This window comes from Melospiza georgiana, chromosome 3, assembly GCF_028018845.1.
Source record: "Melospiza georgiana isolate bMelGeo1 chromosome 3, bMelGeo1.pri, whole genome shotgun sequence".
Classification (NCBI taxonomy): Eukaryota; Metazoa; Chordata; class Aves; order Passeriformes; family Passerellidae; genus Melospiza; species Melospiza georgiana.
The window spans coordinates 67,578,381-67,604,062 of NC_080432.1; the positions used below are offsets into that span (position 1 = coordinate 67,578,381).

Genomic DNA, 25,682 nt, shown 5'->3' on the forward strand with positions numbered 1-25,682 from the left:
ATGAACTTTGGGTAGTTTGATAGCCACAAAAACAGCTACATAAAAACACAACCCTGTGGTTCACAAAAGCTTGCTTTTTTTTTTTTTTTTTTCCTTCCCTCCCACCACCCTCTTCATTTTGGAAATTAGTTTTGGGTTTTTTTAGCTTAGATTGTGTAGCTGGCCGGCTGAAAGCAAAGTAGAAAACAGATACTCTAACACACTGTGAAAAGCAAAGTAGCTACAGTGGTAGGTTCTCTTCATTCTTTACTACCATCCTATGGTAGTAAACAGGAGACAATACTGCAAACTGCAAAAAATCAGCTATATAGACCCAATGCAAACCACTGTACCCAAAGAAGGAATGTAAACATGCAATTCTTACAATATATCTAGCACAGGTACATGAAGATGTAACAATTTAACCCAGTTTCAATGTAAAATTAGAAAGTGAAGACTCAAATATTTACTAGACTGAAAGCTCTGAATCAAGGTTTAGATTACAGACTTTAAGTATTTGTGTTAATACACATTCATTTGAACATATTCACACACATTTAAAACATACACACTTATTTAAACATACATTCTTATGCACTGCACCGAAGTCAAATTTTGCTCTTCATTTCCCCAATTTACATACTGGTAGTAGCAGCAAAAATTCTGCCCTGGAGATTGTACAATTAATGTACATCACACAGTAATACCTATAGGTAGTGCAAATAAAAAAGGCAGCAAGCACACTGTTAAATGAGAAGGTAGAAAAGGCAAGGAACACAGATTGGGTACTGACGACTACTGAGCCCCTGACAACACTGAGCTTCCAATGTCAGCTCCAACCACTGCAGGCTGCCTGTTCAACAGGTGTTTGGGTCTGTGGACAAAGTGCATCACGTTTTCTCTAATAAGCCTTGGCTTCATACCTTTCCTGGCACACCTGCCTGTCCCCACATGCACAGGACATTATCACCTCACACTGGGATTAGCCAAGGCTGGGACAAGCACCTTTGTGGCTCAGGAAACAAGCTGACAAATATAAAAAACTCAGGTGGACTATGCCCTTTAGGCTTGTTTAGAAGAAAAATCAGTTCAGTTTCCTTATAATGCTGCCAAATATTTCAAGAATTAAACAAGTATTTTGCCACTTTACTTTCAAGAATTAAGACGTAAGCAGAGAAAGGGCAAAATAGGCCCTGTTAACAACATGGTGCTAAGGTTTGTGCTACAACTGATAGAGATCCCACTCAGTCCAGCTTCCTTACATGTGTGCTCACAAATTGTTGCATCAGTTACTTTTGGAAATAAGAGGTAAATCTTATTTGGTGGGTAGGGTGAGAAATAGAAGACAATATACCATTTTGTACAGGTATGAATGCTAAACTGTAATTCACATTACACTTGAAAAATCTTTCAAAGAATGGCTATTAAAAGCAAAAGAGAGAATTTACAAAAGCTTACAATGAGATAAATTCTCAGAAATCTAGTGAAAATGGGCAGAGACATACACATAACGAAGATGCCTTGTCTAATCTCTCATCACAAACATTTGAAACACGCATCCTCTACACTACAGAAAGAATAATCTTTCTTTTCCCTGCATTTATTTCATAATTTCCCCTTTTTTTCCCCTTTTCTTTTTTCTTTCTTTATACTCTCAGATGCCTCTCAGAGCATTTTTCTGCTTGTCAGTACTTTACACATGGGATGAATTCAATAGGAGATTGCAAGATGGTCTCTTTCTCTGTGTCAACATACAACTAGAATGAAAACATGGTTGTCAGCTCTTCACAAAGCCAAAAGCTACAAGCTCAGGTAGTGTCTTTCCCTTCGAGATGACACCTCTGTGGGTACAGAGCCAAGTCAACTTTTAATAGCTCAGGAACAGAGCAAGCTTTGTTCTGGGCACTGCTGGAGTGGAGCATCCTGTCCTCACTGAACACAGGCTGAGAACAGGCATCCTTGTGTGTCTTAGGCCTTCTTCAAAATCCCCAGTAAACATTTGCATGAAGTTGTATTTTAAAATTAAAAAAATCTAAGAAGGGGAAGTGGGATACGAGATGGGGGCATTCTGAAGAACTAATTAAATTACAGTGTTTATCAGTCACACAGGATACTGGCTAATCAGCTCCAAAAGCATTGGTAATCACAATGTTACATTTAATGGCATTAGCAAAAGCTGTAGGCAAGGAATTTCTGGGATTGTCTTGTAGTCTTATCAAAACCAGGGATGTCTGGAACCAATTGCAGACCATGAACCAATACCAGCTGCTATTTGTCTAGGGCTTTTAAACTATGATAATTCTTCCTAGAGATTTATATTCTTGAAGAATAAATGGGAGAAGCACACAAATAAAAAAGCAACAACTTCAAAGCACAGTATGACCTGGTCCATGAAGTTAATTTACAGCCTGCAGACTCGCTGCTGCAATCCCTATTCTGCTATTGTGTGAGGCAAATCTCTGGCCCACGTGGGAGGACTACCCGAAAGAAGGCTCAAGGACTTAACTTCATCATGCACAGAAAAGACAGCCCTTTGAAATCTGCTCAAAAGCAAGCAGGAAAAAGTGGATGCAGCAGACAGCTGTGGGAGCAGGAATGGGCAACAAAGGCCAACACCAGCATGAAGTGAGTCCAAAAAGAGATAAGAGATATGGCCAGAAATGAGGCATACCAAGACAAGTGAGCACACATGAAACATGAAAGCATTAAAGGGTTTGTCCAGAGGAAAGGGAGGATGTCATTGGCAGTCCAGGGAAATGTTAAGTAAAGATTTCTTGGTTAAATGGCAGCATGAAACTGCTTGGAAGAAAGGCAAGAGAGGGCCACCCAAATAAATGTATTGAACCTAGCAGGATCCTATAAGGTAGGGTGGAAAAGGAAGCTGTGGTAGAGAGAAAAAAGGAGTGAATATGTGGAAAGCCTTGAGAATTATTCAGCCTGGGCCACCAAGAGAACTCATGGAAGGAAGCCTGGTGCAAGGACAAGACAGTAATTATGTGAGGGATAAGTTTTAGCATCAAAGACTTAGAGCAGGAATGATTTACTAAGAGTTAACACACAAAGGAAGATCAGCATGGTACTTTTGGCAGTACTTCAGCAGTAAGATCACTTTCAGAACATAAATAGTCAAATGTTCTCCAGGTTAGTGAAAAATCAGTTCAGACACTAAGAAAAAATCGCAAATTAATTACATTTTAAGTCGCACAAACAGAGGAGCTAAAGAAAGTTATTTGAAAGCAAGTCCCTCTCAGACCAATAAACCTGCTTAGTTTTCTATAGCTAAACTTAAAAGTGGGAGCTTGGGAAAACAAGGGGTAAATATATACATGCTAACAGTTTCCAGCATGTGATTTGGGGATCCATAGCTCCTACATGCTCTACAGTTCTCTCTGCAGGTGACATTTGCAGTGGCACCAGCACCTCAGCTGGAACAGGTTTATGGTTTTCAGGCTGGGAAAGGGAAGGCCTCAAGAGTGCCAGCGAAGGCAGGGTGGCTCAGGGATGGCCCCTGGCCCCTCATCCTTCATCCACCACAGTGCAAACAGTATCTTTTGGGGGGCTGAGGAAGAACTGTTTCATTTGCAAGCACATGCTTGGTACAAAGTAAAAAGAATTCAGTATAATAAAACCCAAACCAGCCTGTGAATGGTGTAAAGCCAGGCCAGAAATTCCACCATATCAACTCAATGTAACAATACCTCAAGGACCCAGAAGGAGGATAGAAAAACTTCCTGGACAGCTCACCTGATAACACCAGCTTTTCATTTGGCACCTATTCAAAGGAGCGCGAAAGAAAAGATGCACAGGAAGGAGGGCCTTCTCCCAATACTTCAGCCTTCAAAATTGATTTTATTGAGTAGTAGTTCTTATATGATACAAAAGCATGAGGGCCTTGCTGACACAATTCACTATCTATAGCAATAAAAATTCTCAATTTTTCCCTACACAATATCTTATTTCCAGATGGAAAGTGTCTCTGCAGGCTGATGTAGGGAACTCTGTGGATTGAGAGGAAACTTCTGCTGCTGTTTCATATGTACAGCTTTTCAACCACATTACAAACAACACCAAACTCTTTGCATTCCAGTCCCTGGTTCTCAGACACAATTCATATTGTATCCATCTGGAAAAATGAGTCACTTGGTTTCTGGGGACAGGGAACAGATTTTTATTGTCATTACTTCCTAAAGAGAACTCGAAGAAGCAAAACCATCACTCTTCCAGAAATTCCATTACTTTAAAAAACACTACTGAGATGCTATCATAACTTTTAGTTTAAAGAAATAAAGAAGGCATTGTAACAGAGTACAACAACACTCATGTGAAATTAGCAACACTTTATTCTTCATCTGCATGGTGACTTAAAAAGGTTAAGAAATCTTCCTGAAATAACAAGACAATGGAGGGTGTTTTTTCAATAAATGTCATCTTTTTGGATGCATTGGAAGAACAGAATTTTCATAATTTTTAACCAAAACAGACCGAGGTAATTGTATTCCCAATACCACTGATAGCACAAAAGTGGACACGTTACATCTTGTTGAAAATCCAATGGAAATTGGTGGTATCATATATAGGTCTACAGCTAGGAATGTAAGTAAGGAAGTCACTGAATTTTATTATCCAGCTGCCCTCTCCAAAACCCAGACCACGATCCCTTTCTGAACAGGCTGCCCATTGTATGAGATAATGCTATGCAACTCCACAATAATTTTTCATTACCTTATGCTAAATCTTTGCAAAACAAAGAGGGAAATTCACGAATCTCTAAAGCAGTAACAACAGTGCAGAGAGAATGGAGATGAACTTCCCTAACCTTCTGTCTGCCTACTCACTTCACTTGCAGTCTACTGCTGCGAAAGAGAAGCACTTTGCTAATGATGTAGGGAAGGTACAATGAAGTAAAACGTAACTGAAGAGTAACACCTGGAAAGATATTGAACCAACCTCTCAGGAAGCAGAGATCTGCTTTAGCCAGTTCAAAGACCACACAAACTGAAGGTCTGTTCTAACAAGCTTGGACATTTAATTTTTTTTTTTTTTTTTTTTTTTTTTTTAGTTTAAGAGGATATGGAAGAATGAAAAATTACTATGCATTGAGATTCCAGATGAATTTGTCCGCAGCAATGATGGTGTGTGTTAGCAAAGTTCCCTGAAAAGACTGTCTTTGAGTGTTGTTGAGAATTTGGATCTCAATGTCAGAAAATACTTCATCAGATGTTTTATAGAAAGTTAAGACATGAAATTTGAGCTTTGTGGAGGCTGAAGAATAAATTTCCAGACCTATTCCAATCATCCTTCTTCACATGTGAGAGAAAAGAGAAAGAGTCAAGTAAATTTTCAAAACACAGCAGTGAAGCTATGCTCTTTGTAAAAAGCTGGAGACCACTACAGGGAAAGGAAGAAAGAAAGAAAGGTACTAATGGATTTAATGACTACCCAGAATAAGCAGATCACCATCTTACTGATTTTTTTTTTTTTTTTTTTTTTTTTTTTTTTTTTTTTTTTATGGCAACAGACAAACTACTTTTAGGTGGAGGACACATTTGAAAACTTACAAAAAAAGTATCTCCAAAAAAAGCATGTTCCTGATCTTCTCACTAATGCTTCACCATTTCAGTGCCTGCAAGTAAATACACATGTTCCTAACCCTCTGAAAAGTTAGGAAGTATAGGCAGAGAAAATATGAATTACATCAGAAACCTCTGAATAGCTCGGAAAACATGATTATGCCAACATATTAAAATTTGAAGACAAAACTCCATAATGCTTTCAAGCAACTATTAATCATGCTATTGTTCTAAAGTGAGACATCAGTATAGACTTATGCACCATGTACATAAACAATTACACAAGGGCTGCAGTGGTCTCTCTTGCGAGATAGATTTTCCACCCCATTAAAACCAGTTCTGCAGGCAGAGGCAGCTTCACTTCTGACTTTAATGTGCAATATTTTGTTAAAAGAGCTCTCTTTGTTAAGAGAGAGATTATTGTCTGAATAAATGCTAATAATCCCTTTCACTAACAGGGCTCTGTATTCACAGCAAACACTGTGGTTTCTCTAGCAGGTTAAACATCTAGGAAAACTAAAAAAAAATTAAAGAAAGGCTTTAAAATTCATCTTGGCACCAGGAGATTTTCAAACTTGCTACCTTTTGTCCTAATTGTCTTCACTTGAGGAGAGAAGTTACATGTTGGGAGAATATCCTCACATACAACCTATTTATTTCACATAGTAATAATAAGCATACATGGCTGTAGGTAGCATGTGCAGACTCCAGATTTCCAGCCACATTGCCATCTTGTAGATGCTTCACTGGTCTCTTCTAAACTGACCAGCATTACCAATAGCTTTGTGAAGGGCTACAATTTTCTCTTAAACACTTAAAAAGTCTATTATTATTATTATTATTATTATTATTATGCCAGTAAACCCAGCTAGAGAGAATCCGTCATGTAAGACACGAGACTGAAAACATTTCCCAACCAGTCTGATAGCATATAAACAACATTTGATACCATATAAAACAGATTTGATAGCATATAAACCAACAATTTCACTAGAAAAACAATGTTTTCTTTGTCTTTGTTGTTGTTTGTTTGTTTGCACTTCTGTTTAGCACTGTTTTTATCAATTGATTGCCTTCAAATTCACAAAAGTTACCAGACAGAACTGGATGAGCTTCTCTAGTCTAATTGCTGGACACCAAAAAAAAAGTGTGTCAAAGTATATCAAAATACCCATAGCAACTTTAGAAGTGCAAGTTTCATTAGTACAACTGTCTTTCAGGTGGTAGAAACTGTGAAATACAAAAGGTTTTGCTTGCTTTTAAAGCCTTGAGAATTATTAAGTCTTCAGCAGAGAAGTATGGGTGTTAAGTCAATACAGAAGTGAAAGAATAAGTTGACATTTGGTGGTTGCTTTTCTGAGGAAGGAAAAGGAGAAAGGCTATAGAAATTAAAGTTTCCAAGATAACTCCCCAGTGAAAATAAATTCTTTTTATGTAAAAAAACACCACAGTCCTTCTGAAGTCAATCACACTGTTTCCGCTGGCTTCCCAAAATAAATCATCAGTGACGATTTCCAGCACAGAATGCATTCTTGAGAAATACAGTATTGGCAATACTATGTAATTCAGCATGGAGGAATAATATCTGCCCCATGATTGACACATCATCAAATTTACACAAAACCAAAACCAGAATTTATATTTTCTTGTTTCTCAAAATAGGCAAAAGACAACTAAACACCCACAGTTACTAAACAACTACAGCTACATATATGCAAACTATTCCCTCAGGAATAACATTTTCTCAAAATCATTACCTTACTAAGTATATTAAGAATTTTCATACTAATTGCATGAAGATTTTCTTTTTTCTTTGCAAAAGCCAATCTGAGACAACAAATTAGAAGATTAGGCAACTGAGTTATCTATCAATTTTTCTCTGAAGTGACTACACCAGCAAACCTTAGGTAATTGTAAGGAGAGATTTTAAAGAGATCAAAGGGATCAAGAATGGAGAAAATTCTTGCTATAAATTTATTATTTGCTAACTACTGGATGCTTGCAGTGATCCATTTCATTCTTTGTGCCAATGGTCTGCCCCCATTCAATGTTCTGAGACACACATAGACAGAAGATTAACAGGAATAAATCTTCTGCAGTCCAGAAGATGGATTTCAGTTCTACAGAATGAAGCTAACTTCTTACAGAGCTGAAAAACAATGATAATTCTTCAAGGATAGAACACCTAATTAGCAGATATTAAGATAAATCATTAATACTCTTCAGCTGACTCTAAATCAACTACTAAGAGGAATATCTGATGAGGGAGGGATAAATTAAGTTAATATACATCAGGATTTTTCCTCAGTGCTTCATATGTTACAAGCACTAGACATCTACAGAAATCTGTATCTTCTCCTAGGTCTCAAAGCCTACTGCAATAAAAGGATGCTTAACATTTTTCCTCCTCCATTCACCTCACTCAGCTCTGGACCATGAAATAAAGTGACCTGGAAATAAATTATGAACATCTGAGCACACGAAGGGCTTATGAACATCTGCACTGCAAATCCCTACACAAACCTGCATGTTATTTGAACTCGGCTCATAGAGCTTCAGACTCAAGTGTGCCACAAGAGCTTGGCAGTGACGTCAGTACTCAGTCTGCTCTTCATCAAGTCCAAGCCAGTAGAGTAAGAATTTTAAATATTATAAGCATCAAATTGCTGAAACAACAAGTGTTTCGTTAACAGAAGAAAAATAATTATGCTGTATTGGTTTGAAGGAAGTAAACCTCATTCGCTACTAAAGGGGCCATAATATGCAGCATGAAGTACTGACAGAGGAATAGTTATTCTGACTGGAAAGGCTCTCAAAGATCAGTCAATCAGTTCAAATTATCAGAAGTCTTCTGTAAATGGCCTAATAAAACTAAAGATACAGCAGCCTCAGTCCACAGACTTATGTAGGCTAAACTACTAGACAAGTTTAGTGCAGAAGAAGCTGTGGGTAGCAAGGTCGTTGCCTGAACATTAAGCATGTCTAAATACTTAAAGCATCTTTTTGCCTGTTACTGTCTGCAAAACTGGGGGCATGGGCAAGACATCAACACTGCACGATGTACTTCCATAAGGTATCCCTGGAGTCCTTCCTGGCTCGCATGCTAGAACTGAGAGCAGAGTAAGGCTTCATGTTTGTTCACCACCACACAGACAATCAGGTGATCATTAGTCGTGGCTAAATTTCAACTGGAAGCAAATGGTTTTGTCTGCCACCACACAAATAAAGTCGGAGGAAGGACTAAGTATTCCTCATGTGCTGTCTTAAGGTGCAGAACAATACTGCCAAGCACCTACTCTTCAATCTCTTCTCCAATATAATAATAAATTATTCACAGAACATACTGTATATTCTGTGCTATGCAATGTAACAGCTAGATCTTAGTAACATAAAACAGTAAAAATTAATTACATTTTTACAGAAGAGACAAGAAAAAGCTTTGTGCTCTTGAAACAGAACAGTCTGATGTGCAGCTTCGGGAGCCTGCCTCCTGCACTGCTCTGGATTGCTGTAGAAACCTGGCAGTAATTACAACCACTGTGTCAGCTATGCTAAGACAATTACTCTCAGGCCTAGAAATCACAAATAGAGACCAAAGCAATAATTATGATAAATATGCTCTCATAAAAAAATTATTTCCAGTACCTGATTTTCTATGGCCTTTCTGTTTTTCGGATCGCTAACAATCGAGAGCTGCAACTCTGCCATCTTTTTCATTTTGCCATCCATGTCAATCTTCTGGAAGAGACTCTTGGTCTGATTTTTCAGCAGCCTGACAGTGTCCTCTTTCCCAAGCTTCTTTGCAAAGAGGGAAGCACAGGCTGAATGTATGGCAGTAACCCAGTTTTCCAGATCCGTCTGACTTGTTGCCTGTGAAACCAATCAATGGTGCAACGTTATGGGCAGATAAGAGAAAAATAAAATAAAATCAACAGCTCTAGGGCATGAAGCACTTGATGGGCTCACTGTTGCCTTAGGAACTTTATCTTAATCAAGTGAAATAAAGTTTTCTTTAGAACTGAGCAAATAAAGGTAGTCTGAGATTTTCCTACACTCCATCATGACTTGTCTCCAAACCCCAGCTTCTGCTTCTTAGACCTGCAAAGTCTAAAAGCCCCAGAAGGACAAGAGCCACATAAGCTGTGGGAAAGATGTGACTGGCATTTTTCATCCCTCCAAATAACTAAAGTAATCCCTACCAGATATCAAAGACAAACCTTCTTCACTGCTGTGACAGCAGAGAAGATTTTATATGTGAGGTATTTGCTTACTTAAAATGTGCCAAGTTAGTGGAGAGGCAACATCGAGGTAAAGAGAATGCAATCTGCACGAAGAATCTCTGGAGATAGGTACAAGTGTGCCTATGAATCAACATGTTTCTATGCAGGCAGTTCCGCATAACCCTGTTCTTTATTGACATTTCCAGTGGTGCCCTTGAGCAACCCAGGTATTTTGATTATTTTTAGCTCTCTTTCTTGAGTATCTTGCTCAAGCAAACTCTCTGTGGCCAGCAGATTCAGGGTTGAACACACCATTCTGTAAGGGTGGAATGCTAATAAATGTGAAAAAAATTGATAAAAAGTTGATTTTTTAGAAGCTTGTGATCAACCAGAGCTTCTTGCAGATTTGTGGTCCTTGTTCTTTTTGTTTCTGAACCATATTTGACTGAGCCAACTGATGTAATACCTGCAGTCATATCATATATTTAATATTATAATGGTGTAATGCAACAGTGCAGTCGTGCTTTTATTTTTAAGTCAACGGCAGAAACATGATGTGTGTGTGCACGTGTACATACCATCATATAGATACATGTGTAGACTCACAAACACATGCTAAAATGGAAACAACCACCAAGTTGTGCATGCATCCTATTACCTGAAATAGGTAGACATCTCCAAAAGAATTGCTGAGACAGAAGACATTTTCTTTCTTGGGATGTTCTGGCACAGACTGAACTATACTGTCTTCTGCAAACAGCGCATATCGAGGCAAACTGCTCTGCTCCATTGAGTTCCTTCCATAGGTCTCATAAAACAGTAGAGTACAACCTTTTGCAGTTCAGAGGGACAAAAAAACATGAGGAGAAAGTAAGTCATGGATCTCCCAACATTACATAGTGTTTTTGTGAATTAAGACATCCTTCAGAGACAGGGAACATCAGTTCCACTCCTCTTCCGAAACAGATAAAAAAAGGACGATCTTCTACACAGAAGAACAGTTAATGATCAATTTGCCAATGAAAAGTTGAAATAGACATCTAATAGGGCCACAACAAACATTTATGGACTTTAAATAAATCAGGACACCTCAATATGGAAGCATCCAAGGGTTAGGGTAGGATGGGGTTTGAGCAATCTGCTGCAGTGAAAGATGTCCATGCCAATGGCAGGGGAGCTGGACTAAAGGTCCCTTCTAACCTAGAATATTCTATCAATAAACTCAGCCTATTAAAATGTTAAGGCATGTAGAAGAGATTAACTCCTGCTTTGTTAAATCAGCTTTTGTGTTTCTTTATTAAATTGAACCAACTCTCTCATAACAGCCACTTTAAAAATCTTCGTATTTGTTGAAAAGATTTGCAGAACCCTTTGTCTTCATACAACACGCTTAGTGAATAAACTTCTCAAATTTAAACCAGATTTCCTTGAGTCTAGCTGAAAATTGGAAACTCAGACAATTCTGAGCAATTTAAAACAATTTAAAAGGGTTGCGTTTGAGCATGTTCAGTCTTGTAAATAGCGTAATATCTAAGGTATGAAGCTTGTATCCAGAAAACAAACTTCATCCTTGATGACAGCAGTCCCGAGTATAACAAGTGGAATTACTTCTGGAGGAGAGTGGAGGAGACTTGATCCCAGCAGAGGACACTTGATCCTAGCCCACAGCAGTATGACTACAGGGCCAAGTTGCCTTTGGCAGCGATGCTGGCTCGAGAAGGGCCTGTGCCCTCCATCCCCTTCCTTCCTGCCTCGGTATAACCCACTGTCCTCCAAGATGCACCAATCTGCCTGTTCAAGGGGTCATGGACTGGAGTGCACTTGTAAAATACCATTACAAAGGGAAACCCGTATCAGAGATTTCTGATCAAATCATCTGTCAACTGACAATTTTCTAGAGTAAGGAATCTAATACATAGAAATACCTCTATACTACATAACTGCACCTTTTCCTGTTAATGTCGAAAGTTACTGGCAGAATATTTTGGGTAAGAAGAAATCCTATAGAATTGTTCCTATCTATTCCATTGGGCAGCCCTCACTTTATCTTCTTTGTGCCACCAACACACTTGGAGATCTCTGCAGTTGGAAAAAGGGACATGGTTTGTAACACTCTGCATATCAGAAATGTCACTTGAACATAACAGGGCAAACTAAACAAACAAAGCCAAGTCTTTTGTATTCAGCAGCAGCAGCAACTTATAACCACTTCCACTTCTGCATTTTAGGAAAGTGCAGAAGTTTAAAGTTTTTAAGATTTATTTTAAAATATTTCCATATTCCCATATTTCCCCTATTTGTTCTAACTCAAGATAACTCATATTTTATCCTGAGAGTTTATATGTACACAAATTAAAAATTTTGAAGGGCATGTTTGTATGCTTCGGTGTATGGAACCCCAGGTATATCTTTAGGTCAAATCCAGTGATCCCTGGAAGCAGCTAGTTTCATAAGGTCTGTCAGACCCACAGAGACTGATTATTGTCCAAATATTTCAATTAAAACTTGAGCTGAAGAGAGAGAGCAAAAGGAAAGCAATTTCCCTCATTAAAGGAAACTAATTGGACAGGACAGATGGAAAAGAGAGTTTCTCTTGGTACACAGTTACTATTAAGGCTCAGGTCTTGGTGGCCCTGAAAGTGGAGCAGAGGCCTCAGGACATGTATACTTTTAAATCTGACAGGTAACTAGATGGTTATAAGCCTTCTGCATATTATAATTAAACACATCTCAACAGAGTGCAAATAAACATGCTGTTCTCCATTTACATATTTAGAGTCATGCTTTAAAATATCTTGGCTATTTAAACTTCAAGAACAAATTAAATACTGATTCATTCAAAAACCTGTATAAAGAGAACCAAAGCAAGTGCCTTGATCTTGATATAGCGATTATGAAAACAGAATTATGCCTTGATATCCATACAGGCAAGTTTATTTTGGAATCAGAAGTCTCCACAAGAAAATAAAGGTAAGAGATCAAGGAAATTAGGAATGTATATTTAAAACAGCTAGCAAAGTGCAAAAGACTCTGTACCATGAATGAAGCCAGATCAACCATTGAAGTAAAAAGCATTGTATCTAACAGTTATAATGTTAAAAGTTAAAGATTTTTCCAAAGAACTTTATTATTCCTTTTTTTTGGTAGCTGCAGAAATTCAGGTAGTAAGAAGAGACACAATTTTTTCAAAATCACCAATAAGCCAACTTTATAGCCAAAAAAATGAACATGAAGAACCTAAATTGCTTGCCAGAGCTTCATTATCCCAGAAATGCACAAACTACTAGTTTATAACATATTTCAGTTTAGAGTTTTGATAGAATTGTTTAGAAACTGTATTTTAGAAGAGGTAGATTAAACTATAGTCACACTCCATAACACAAACACACACAATAAGAGGGTGGAATTCAGGTGCTGTTTTTCCCTTTGTATACACTGCTTGTAAGCATGAATCATGCTATCTGATGATGCTATCAGGACAACTGATTTAAACTGCTATGCCTGCCTACATTTTGATCACTTGATAACAAGTCTCTGAATTTTTAGGCAGAATTGCCTCATTCTAGTAAGTTTGCTTCTTTTCAATCAGCACTATCAAGCAGAACATTACCAGGACTTGCTGTTTGCTGTTCATTTTTCTTCAAGTCTACACTCACTGCACAATTTTAAAAAGGGCAACCTGTGGCAAAGTTGCCATTTTCTCTTCTCTAGTCCCAGATATGATAGGAAATGATCAAGCTTGATCATTTCCTTGCTCATTAACTTAGTATCTGAAAGACAAATCCTTTGGGTGCAATTCAGTATATTTACTGAAAGACAAATCCTTTGGGTGCAATTCAAAATTTAAAAAAGGCGTATTAACTCACCCAATAAATTTCCCTTCCTCCCCACAATAGATATTATTTTCCTTCTCACATTTCCTGAACCCTGTACGCGTCTCACAGTACCCTCTGAGCACAAATGGAGCCCAACAATCACACCTGCAGCAGCCCCCTTGAGCGGATTCCCCTCCCATGGGGCTGTTTTCACATCAGGAGCAGCTGCAGGCGACGGGAAGCTGGGCATGCCAAAAGCCAGAAGGGGTTGGTATTGCTGGGAGCAGAGAATGTGAAAGACCTGAAGGAGGGAGACCTTCAACCCCTGGGAATGGTTGCCTTGGGCATCACTTCAGCTTCCCCTGCTCTGAACCACACACACTTCTCTGTGTAAAGGCTCTGGCACTGGGAGTTCACCTCTCCATTACACTGCGACCTAATGTGCTAGAAATGAACAAAACATTTTTTCAATAAACTACCCCATCCTTCAGTAAATTTCATAGCAGAGCCTAAGGAACTGTATCTTTAACAAGGAATTGGGCTCCAGCAACTTCTCCTGACCCTTAAATTTTGGTTCAGTTCGGTCTTTGATCTCCAAACATCCAAAAGCATCTTCTAGCTCCCCAGTCTGATTGAACACACAAATTAGGAAGTCAGACAAAACAATTCCCACTATGATATGAAACACAAGGCTGCACACAATCCCAAAGACATTGAGCAGCACCTCAGTTCAGTGGGCTGCCTGGGTACAAGCTCCACTTTAGCTGGTGGGTAGACCTTGTAAAGTTAGGTGTGATTTTCTGATCCCCCTAAATCTGCTAACAGAAGCCAGCAAGCATGAAATGCTGCAGAGACACAACAGAAAGAACTGCCAAGATGAAGGATCAGCGTGGTGGTTTTACCTTTGAGTGTAACCCAGTACTGCTTCCACTTCCGTCGTGTGACCAGCTCCAGCTTCTTCTCCTTCTGCAGGGTCACCAAGGGTTTGAAGAACAGCCACCCTGCCTTGCGCACCACTCCTTGCTCTTTCTCATACAGCAAATCCAGCTGCTCCAGGGAGCTAAGGGACTCGCCACTGGAGTCTTCTGTTTCCGACGAGGTCTCCGTGTTCTCCAAGTTCATCCTGCTCATCTCCAGCTCACGCATGAAGTTCTCATAAATGTTCTGCCTCAAGGCATCACTGCTGACAGCATTGGTGGACTCGCTTCTCTGGGACAGGGCATGGCTGGAGCCAGGAGACCACAGTAAAGAGGAGAGCTGTGATGGTGCCAGTGTGTCTGTAGTGAAGTTGTCCATTCTGCTGTCAAAGTAGTCACTCCCATCTTTACACTTTGGCTCCTGTGCATAAAAGGAATTTATCTGCCATCAGCCACCAGAGCTATGATCAAAAGACACACCTCATTTGTCAATTAATTTTTTTTCATGTTTAGCCACTTCCAGTTCCTTCATCTTTTCACCATTACATCATAGCCTTTGCCTCAGCCACTCACACGACCACTGTTACCATTCAGTTTTTTCAGCAGAACCCCATTAAACCCTCTCTACTAATGTGAGCAGTTTGGTAATTCCAGTATGCTTTGAGTAATCTCAAATTTCACTAGAAACTACTGTCTGAAACTTGAAGTACTCCAGGAGACAACTACATCTTCCATCTGAAATGCAGGCACCATGTTTGGCATCTGAGTGCAAGCAGGAATAGTGTCACAACAGGTTTTTTTATTATTACACAGTTTTCAATACTTTGGTGCTATCACATTGGTGCAAGGTGGCCAGGTTTAGCTTCAACACAACAAGCCTGATTTTAACCTCCAGTTTCTATCTGTCGTACAAATGGTGCTTAACCAACAAAAAAAAAGGCCAAAAGTAAAGAATGTTTTAAGCTTGTTAGAATTGATCAGTTGACTGAAATATAATCTAAAACAATATGTGATTTAAAAAAAGAAATACATGCTTGCTGACTGGCTTAAATCCAGTCTCCAGACTGCAGAGCTGTGTATTTTCTGAGCTGCTGGGAACACCCTGAGAGTTTGATCATCCCATCAAGCACTGGCAGGCCTTTCTCCTAATTGCACTGTGCAACTTCATCCCTTGGATTGAGAGGGCTGGCTAATTTTATTTTAAATAATCAGGCCTGATGGTATGACTTCAACTTTGCCTTTGATATGGATGCTAGAGTAGGCCTATTTCTTGCCACTGCTTGTCAACGTGGCAGTTTGGACCTTTTTTCTTTTAAGCCTTTCCAAGTAATATGCTCTCTGATCCCAACTCTCCCAAGCTCCAGGGATGGACAGGAATTTTCCTACTACCCAAAACAGACATCCTTGTACTAACTTCACTGTTGAGAACCACACCATCCATCCTAAGAAGCCATTTATTGTCTTCTGAACTCAAGCGATGCCAATGCTATTTAAAAGCAACCAAGGTTTAAGAACCTAAAACACAAAAGACATGTTGCCTTTTGCAGTAAAAGTAGAAAGAAAAAGTAGGAAGAAAAAAAAAAAAGATATTGCAATAAACTATTCAAGAAGTGAAGCTATTACTCTCGGTAATAACAAAGCCATTATACTTTCAAGTTTAGACTGCCTCTCTAAAAGCATTTATTTTTTCACAGACTACTGTACTAAGAACAAAGTAAATAAACATTGGTCTCCTGGGAGCTGTTCTCCCCAACAGCTTTGAAAACAGCTACTTTTTCTTTGCTTCTTACTTGATGCTCTTCAAAACTGCAGCAGAAAAGCTGTGCTATGTTTTGGTAGCATCAGGACCTCCAGTGTGCAGCCAAGACTGGGATTGTACACCTCCCAGGCAATGCCAAAGCACTTTTCCAGCAGCAGGACACTGCTGCTTGTGGCCTCACAAAAGCCAGTTTGACCTGAGACCCACACTCACCGACAGTACATTGAACTTCAAGTCTGGCTTTTCAGATCACAATTCCAAGGTAAAGGAGCACCTTCCTCAAATCTTGTTGCAGAGTGTTAATCAGTGTTGCCCAAGAGTAACTCCCTAAACATCAACAATTTAACTGGTTTTTATATGGTAGAGGGAGGAAGATCCGCACATGGAGTGGCAAGCCAGGATAAAATCCCACATGTAATGCATTTATGCCACAAAGCAACTCCAGAACATGGAGTACAACTGTGCTGGCAATCTGTATTTCAGGGGGAAACTGAAAGCTTTCTCCACCCTTGTTTTAATTACTGCCATTGTACTTGTGTGCGAAAATCCAGCACTTTAATTGTTTGACTATTCTCCAGGAACTGCCAGTGTCCCCTGGAAAACAGTAGTGTACAGCTTATTAACAATATGTATTTCTTTTAGTCTCAAAGAACTAGTAAGAGACACAACACAAGGCAAATACATAGAAGGGTTCTGTTGTGAAAACCCACCACTGGAACAGCAAACACTAAGGAGAAGTGTGGGATGCAACCTGTCAATGACAAGCCACTAACCAAATCCTATGTTTTCTCCTCACACATAGAAAGGGGTAGGAATGAGGAAGTACCAGAATAGAGAAAATGGATAAAGAATCCAAAATGAATATATACACTTCACTAGGACACCATCAATTGTATTTTTATTTTCCTAAAGAACTGAATTGTCAGTCTGCCAGTCTCTGTTGGTCCTTGAGAAGGCTGTCATTGCAGCAATATCTGCCACTACTGTAAAGGTTTGACCTAAGTTGGCCAGGTGGCTTCCCTGCCAGGCTGGTTTTTGCTGGTTTTTGCTCTGTTGAAGGTAGTGATGACCGATCTCTGTTTCTGCTCAGCTGCATTCAAGGACATCTCTCAATGTTTCAGATACACTCTGGAATAGCTAAAAACAAGGCAAAAGATAAGGTGGCTAAGATACCAATTAGACAAAGTGACACACGTAATAATTAGCTGTAAAGAACAGCACAGGAAAAACGCAGCCTGCTGCATTCATCAGGAGCCATGCTAAAAGGAGAATCTAATACCAGTCTTCAAGTCAAATAAAAAGGTTCATTCAACGTACTTTACTTTTAATTTCTCTTTACAGCCCACATCAGGGCTCTGGCATATAAAGTCATAAAATTTCAGATACAATTCCTGAAGTGAGGCTATTTTACTTAATTCAAGAACCTTTCTTCAGGAGCCGTTTCTCATGGATGGATTTTCATTTTACACAGAAATTGCTTATGTTCTCCATGTTAAAGAGCTGCACAGAGTTTACACCACCATCTTTAGCCATATCTGGCTGTGCAGCAAGTCTGCCTAAATTCTGTCCACAGGTCTCACATACATCACACACACCTTTCAGCTCACACACATTAAATTGCAACTCAGCATCATCCCAATGTCATTTCAGCACAGATTAAACTAAATGAAGGTATGTGCTGCAGGACAGTACCAGTGATTACCATTGAGGGAACACTTTAGGACACCCTCATGCAAGGAAAACTAGGTCTTGGAAAAGATTATTGCAAGTCTTGATGCAAGACCCTTATTAGAAAGGTAAATTCAATTCCAGGTTACGTCAGATCAAGCAGGCAGAAGGAAACATCCAAGTAACTGGACAGGGCATAACCAAGAACTCCTCTGGAATACCCCATATGCAAATGTGTTTGTGGATGATTTAAAACAGATGAGGAGGAAGGGTGCCAGAATGAAAAGGAAATAGATTTCCAGTCTTAACACAGGAGACCGAGGAAAGTCTGTATAGCCCCACAAACGCAGGCCAAGAAAAGACACCACTTCTCCCTTAAAACAAATCATAACAGATTAAAAAACAGGAAAGAATAACTAATGTAGAAGGCAGTACCGACATCAGAACAAACTGTCTGGAACTGCATTTACTCTGCCTGTTAGCAAGCATTGAATAAAATGGTCTGGAAGGAGCCTTCAAGATGGAGAAAATCCTACCTGTGTTTAAGCTGCAATTTGTTCACAAAGAGGATTAAACTCCACTGCCTTTCTAGTGTTTGGGGTCTGGCCTCAATATCCCAAGCCTGTGGCTCCTAGGTCTGTGCTCCATGAAGCAGGGGGCTCGGCTGGTTTGTTTCCACTGGGGAGCTGAGGGACTACCCAGCCACCACTGGCACTTAGGCCCACTTACAGGGAAATATTCCAGCTTTCACCTACGTTCAGCCCCAGTGACTCACAGCCAGTCATTACCAATGTACGGAGGAAGGGACGCGTTGTTCAGAGCAGAGCACAGATGCTGCCACGACGAGATGAAGTTGCACAAGCAGGGACCAACCACGTGACAGTTCAGAATCATCCACCACACTTCTGTCTTTTTAAGCTAAAGGACCTGTTAAGTGTATAAGCACTACTAAACTACAACCCAGTAACCCCCAGAAGAGACAACAGGTTACTCAAAGCATGAAAGATGGAAATGAACCAATAAAGCCACACAAGGAACTGCAAAATTACAAAGCATTCACTACCTCCCTCTTACCCTTCCTGTTGCTGGATACTTGTCTGATTAAAATCAGTGATTAACCATTTCCTATGCCTTTTTCTAAGAAACCACCGTTTTTGGAGTAAGGGCTGTTTTCCTTCTACCACAATCTGATTCAAGCTTGGTGCAATCTCACCAGCCAAATTTCCTTGCCGTGTCTGAAGTCAGCGCACTGCACTGTGAATTCAAAATAGCAATGAATTGCACACCACAAATGCCATTCTGAAAATGTCATAACTAAGTAATACATACTAAAGGTCTGGGATGCAGAAATCATATGTAAAGCCTGGCAGTAAAATCCAGAGCAGCTACAGATGTTGAAATCAGTGAAGAATCCTGGAACACAGCACTGAGGCTCCTCCATGATTCCAGGTTTTTTTGCCCTCTCTTTCACAGCTGAGTAAGAAGGTGAAAAGACAGCATCTGATAAAGTACATGAGCACCAACTCACAAAAGAAGTGATGCAAATAAACAGCTTTCATTTTCATTTTCCAGTTCTGTAGCCCCCCCGCCAGGACACACTCACGCAAACCTTACGCTGAGCTCATTTCTGAGCCTAAGGGTCTGTCAGAGTTTTACAGCGCAATGACAGATGTACATGGTTAAGCACAAGACCTGTCTGAATTTCCAGCACAGGAGACAAGAAATTTCTGAAGTGGCCAGCACATCAATGTTGCTGAAAGAGAGCGTCCTTCATTTAGGGAAGCACAGTGACTCTATGAAAAACACCAGGGAAGATTCAGGAAAAAAAAGGAAGGGAAAAAACCAAAAATCCAAACCAAATCCAAAAATGGTCTCATCTCAGCTTGCAAACTCACACACAGAGACCAGGCACAGTCTGGTATTTAAAGAGCCAATTCTGGGGCCTGCAGCTAGAGATGAGAATTTCATTCCTGACCACAGGCATCCTAAATTCCTATTAATGGGATTAGTCTTGAATTCTTCTAAAGAAACATCCTTTCCCTCCCTCTTGCTCTCCCCTCCCATCTTCTTCACACTACCATCTCCCAGTAAGCCAGATGGCAACTCAAGTTTTTCCATCTGGTGAACTAAGCTGACACACAGGAAGGAGGAGGTTGCTCCATGTAATGCACCTCTGGTCAATACAGCTGCTTGCCTTGATAGAAATGGACCAACAAGCAAAAAATGAGTGTAAAACAGTAAAACAGACAGGAAACATCTGAAAAGATGGATACAATGTCCTCCTTCTACTGCTTCTTCCACACTCTTCACATAATGTACGATAATCCATAGCACATATATAGAGAGAGGCTGTATTTCCATACTTGAAATAAAAAAGAAGGTTTAAACCCCAAGTCACCTTTTAAGTAATGCAATAATTTCAAAAGCAAATTCACAGAAATATTAGGCCGCAAAAACTGGAGTTAACTTAGAAGGTGACAAAATATGAAAATAGGAAGGGAAAATTTGCACAAAATAATGTGTATCCTTTTTTGCGGCTGACATTTCAGACAGCACCAGGGATGCAGTACTTCTCAAAATTCCACAAATTACTAAATGAGATAAGCAAGTAATTAACCTGCAAAAAAGACAAATATCATGCAATCGCTATGCTTATAAGAGGAATATAAAAACCAACTTTCACACACTTAGGCTGGTTTGTACATACCTGCAGCTTCCTTTTCTTCCTTGAAAGACTTCCTGTCCAGTCACTGATGCGTCGCATCCGGTTCTTTAATGTATCCTTCTTGGATGCATCCTCACCGAGGGGCTTAGACTTTCTGCACGGGAGGGTGTAGGAGCTGTAATGTGCAGGACTCCCCTGCTCTACCCTGGAGGGAACATCAATGTCTGAGGCAAAGGAGACACGGTTGCTTAGGCTACCAGGAGTGTCAATATACTCATCAGACAGCCTGATCCCAGGTGGAGGAGTGCTTTCCAAATTTGTATCCTTATAGAGATCTCGGAGTGAGGAAAGAGATGAACTTTGGTTGAAGGACTTCTTGTTGTCGCTTGCTGGGAAACTGGCATGAATGCTTGTATCTGGAGTGCTCCTGGTCAAATATGAGCCATCCAGCTCATTGATATCCCCAGCATTCCCCCAGAGAGAGTCATACCATGAAGACTCAGAGCTCAGGGAGCTCCCTTTACTAGACCGAAGCCTTGAGTCGGTAGGTGACAGACGATGGCTTGAAGAACAGTCTGCACTGGAGTTCCTCCTGACATCAAGCAGGTTATTTGGCTTAGATTCCAAGGCAGGGGAATACCTCAGCAACTGCACTGGCCCGCTGGACTCCTCGGTTGGTACCTTGCTGTTGTTGCTGTTGTGGAACTCAACCCTCAAGCAACCGTCCAGCTTCCCCAGAGTTTTAATGAGAACTTTAGGACTCCTCCTGTCCTCTGATGGGGAGGTTGATGCAAGACTCTCATTCTTTCCATAGCAATTTAAAATGTGGCCATTGCATTCTCGAGAGGCAGCATGATTACTTCCAGCTTGGAGGCCAATATAGTGGAAACCATTCTCTGGCAAAAACATCACATTATTCCCTTGGCAGTAGTCCCCTGAGGCATTTGTCCTGTGTTTGGCATGGACATTGCTTTTGGAGACCTTCATCACAGTGTCACCAAGTCTAGAGGAATAAGGCTGACTACTCTTGAAGTGTGAAAGGCAGCTTCTAGCAAGGGACCTTGATTTGTAGTTTGAGCCGCTGCTGGTATGTCCCCATCCATGCATAGAGCAAGACTTTTCATCTTTAGCATGAATGCTGCGAATTTTCAGAGAGCAAGGCTTTTGCTTGGCACCAGCTGTAGCAGCAGCATGATTTTTCGATCCCTGAAGACTGTATTGGCTTTCTGAATTCCCCATTTTCCACTAAATTAAGAAGAGTTTCATTAGAAACAATGGCTAAAAGACAGAGCAAAAAGTAACAGGCCATTTTTACCCTCTACACAGGAAAACGCCTATTTAAAAAATGATATGAAACAATTGTTTCAAAAAAAGCCATTAGATAGCGATGTACAACATTAAATTCATAACTGAACTTATTTTAGGGGCAAGCTAGAAAAGCCTATTTTCTCTGTGGTTCATTACCCCTCTGTTATAAAGCTGGAATCTAACTCCATTGAAATCATGTCAACACCTTCCTCCACCCACACCCTTGGCAACATCCTTTTCTTATAACTTACAAAATCTCTGGCTCCCAAGAACAATGGCATAATGAAAGGGAGACAGCAAGATAATCATAACTTAGATGTAAAGTGAACTGTACTTTCAGAGAAATCCCTTCTGCCAGCAGACAAGCCCACTGCAGTTTCAGCTTGACTGATTTCTGTGCAACTAAGTGTTGCCTCAATAAAATGTTCAGTAAACCCCAGCTATGTGTTTAAATGAAGCTCATCTAGGAGGAAAAAAAGATGCAAAAAATCAGATAAAAAAGAACTTGGTTAGCAAACAGCCTCATCTTCCACTACAGCACAAAACTGTATTATGTTCATTGAGCACAGCACAGTTTGATAGTTTGCTTGGTGAAATGCTCTTCAGTTTTTCACAGTGTCTGTAGTGAATAGCACACACTGGAGCAGTTAAATTGCCCCACTGAGGTGACTGAAGATTTCAAACCTGCATAAAGTGCACCCCACAGTAAAAAAGACAGTTCTGTTCTTTTCGTAACTCAGAATGAATCTCCAGTGTTTGTAACATACAGAAACAACACCAAAATGCTTTTTCCGTCAGCACTACGCTTCTTTACACATGGAATCTCAGACTATCACCCGGAGGAGGATACGCGGCTGCCTCATTAAAAAATTGTCAAAACAAGCCACAGCAAAAGCATAATCTGGAGTATCTTCTGGAGTTTCTATGTTTTAACATCCCTACTTCAAGCCCGTAGCACTTTTAGATTAAAAGCACAGTATGAAAGAAAGAGCAAACCTGTAGGAACACTCTCAAACACGGGCACGGTTAGCAGTCAGTATGCTCTGCATTGTCTTCGTGGCCAGCCACTATGCTTGCCAAAACCAGAATGGAGCTGCACACAGCCTTCCTAGAAAACATCAAAACAACAAAAAAGCGTTTTCAGTCAAATATAACTTATACTTTACTCCAACTGTATGTAAAATGTAGAAAAAAAGAAAAAAAAAATCAAAAGTTACAAATTAAGAGAAATTTGATGAGGGGGATTCCTGGAATTTAGACATACATTTTTACAAACAGACTTTAACAACTGACATTGAATTAGTAGAAATAAGTCATCGAGTAAATGTTTCATTTTCTCTCCTCTTTGTTTGTCTTTCTCTCCTCTCACTGACAAGTCAGGACCAACTTTCATCCCTCTTCAGTTTTCCTTTCAGGAGACCAATTACAGTTCACAGTATTGTGCAATGGTCCATTACAATGTGGACCAGACTGATCAGAGCAATGTCCCACAGCATCTGTTTATCTCTCCCTATGCCTGGATTCCAACCACAACCTTTGCAGTGAAAGGCCACCATGAAATTCACTCCAGCAGCCACTCAGTAACCTCCCTCTTTAGGTTTGTTCTGATTTTAAGTTAATCTGTCAGTAAAACAAGAAAAAGGCTGTACCAAGCATTGCACAGACCCTGAGGTAAAAAGACACAAGCTCTTCCTAACCCTCTTGAAAGTATTGGCTCTTCACTTAGCACACTAAGACTGCAACTCAAGGCAAAGGACCAAATCTGGATCTCATAGAACACACCAGCCACTTAGGGATTGAAACATTCTATATAAAAAAAATAGTACAAGATGTCAGACTAAGTTTTGGAACACACATTTAAGTTACAAACCATTTTTTAACACACAACCACCAACATTTTTCCTTTCTGCCTAAATGCCATAGCTACTGTTCATAATTTTTAACTGAATAGCTACTTGATTTGACCATGCTGGATTTTGTTCTCGTTGACTCTTTTTGTGGCTATTTACTGTATAAGAACCTTGAAAGAGTTTAAATTAATCCATTGGTATGTAGCAACCTTAACAAAAACAAAGGTAAATGTTGCCAACCAGAACTCGAAACAGTCTTAACAGCAAGCCTAGAAAAATTTTAGCAAATAAATCACTTGGAAGAGACAGATCTTGATAGAGAGGCTCAAGACCTATAAACATGAATTAATGTCTGTTATCACAAAGATATCTGATAAAACAGATAAGTCACAGAAATTTCATCTTACACTCAAAAAAGAAAAAACATATGTAATTTTCTTACTCCCTCTAACAATTTGGAAGTCTGCTATTTATGATACCCTTGCCTGTGCAGGTTTGACTTGCCTGTGCTGCTAGGTGTACTCCTCTATGCATCATATACGACTTGGATTGGACAAAAAGACCATTGATTCAGGGTTAGCAGAACACAACACACAAACTTCCTAAGCTCCAAGCTCCTGAACAAATTGCCAACATCCAGCAGTATTGTCTTCCTATATCCAAGAGGCACAGACCACAAACATGCAATGAGTTTACATTCAGAATTCCTCATCTGGGAGCAGAAAATACATTCAACAAGAGACCTTTGAGGGGCTTATATCTATTCATAAGGAAACACTGAACTCAATTTGTCTAAAGAAACAGGCAAAAAGACCATCTAATCTCCATAGTGATTGTGCAATGGTTAGGTAATCCTTTTAACAGAGTAGGTAGTGAGCAAGCTGCTGTCATGAACCTCAAAAGACAGACCTTCAATTTGTCAAGGCTCGAGCCATGCCTACCAGGGTCCATTGTACATGTCTCCAACACACAGGCCACACAATGGGTGAGAGAATAAATTTATCTCAGGGTACAATGTCTGCAAAGCAGTGTCTCAGTCTGTGTAGGAACCAGTCTGCACTGCAGCAGAACAGTCAATAAATTCCATAGAAATAGCCCCAAAAGATTTTCCTCAGCATCCCAGGCATTCAGAAAGCTATGGTGGGCTCAACATCCACACACATTGTGATAATCCATCAGGGCATCTCTGGGGCTGCACAAAGACCATCATCACCCTGGAAATCAGCTGTCATGCCTTTCTCTTGCCTCTCACTTGCGTGAAGCAATTTTATTTCTGTTATTTACAGTTAGTGGAGGAAGAGCAGAGCAAGTCAGCTTATACCCAAAGACTGCACAACACAGGGGCAAGGTGGTGGTCATGGACAAACTCTGGCTGTGCTCACTCCAAATACTCAAGTGTTTTACACTATTTGATCTGTGGAAGCCCTGGAGATTACAGTGCAGGGGACAGAGCTCAGCTTCAGCTGTATTTCTCACAGCTATCCACTGCTGTGGAAGACATGCTTTTCTCGCTTCCTATGCAGAGAGATGAACACTTCTTGTGAGCAAAACCAGTTTCTATGAATATTTTCAGCAATTATAATCAGCATAATTAGAAAGCAGCTCACCGTGCCTGAAGATGACTATTAAGAATTTATTTGCTTTCAATTATAACCACATTCCCTAAAAAAGTTGTTTTCAATCTTCATCCTGGTTCCCCTTGACACATTCAAAAAAAGCCAGCTATGCAAACATACTAATCCGGGAACTCCACCATCCCCACCACACCCAAACATTAACACCAGCCTAGAGCTAAAAATGCATTTCCCCACCTTGGGGCTTCTCCACATAAAGTTCTCCTAGATTTTTTTCACTTCACAAGACAAACACACAAGCTCAGGAGCTGTTTTGGAGAAGTGCCTGCCACCTCTATTCCCTCATTATTACCACCA

At 40.0% G+C, this 25,682-nt stretch overlaps 1 protein-coding gene across 1 annotated transcript in view; it reads right to left on the reverse strand.

Annotated features, from left to right (window-relative positions):
• Positions 1–22,987, reverse strand: part of TIAM2 (TIAM Rac1 associated GEF 2) — an 88,250-nt gene extending 65,263 nt beyond the window's left edge. Inside the window, exons 1-5 of the mRNA XM_058020802.1 lie at positions 22,898–22,987; positions 20,636–21,838; positions 14,487–14,922; positions 10,428–10,600; positions 9,195–9,419 (exon numbers count right to left, since the gene is read on the reverse strand). Coding sequence (XP_057876785.1) covers positions 9,195–9,419; positions 10,428–10,600; positions 14,487–14,922; positions 20,636–21,832 — 2,031 coding nt within the window. The 5' untranslated portion in view covers positions 21,833–21,838; positions 22,898–22,987. The remainder of the gene's footprint in view (positions 1–9,194; positions 9,420–10,427; positions 10,601–14,486; positions 14,923–20,635; positions 21,839–22,897) is intronic.
• Positions 22,988–25,682: the final 2,695 nt, after the last annotated feature.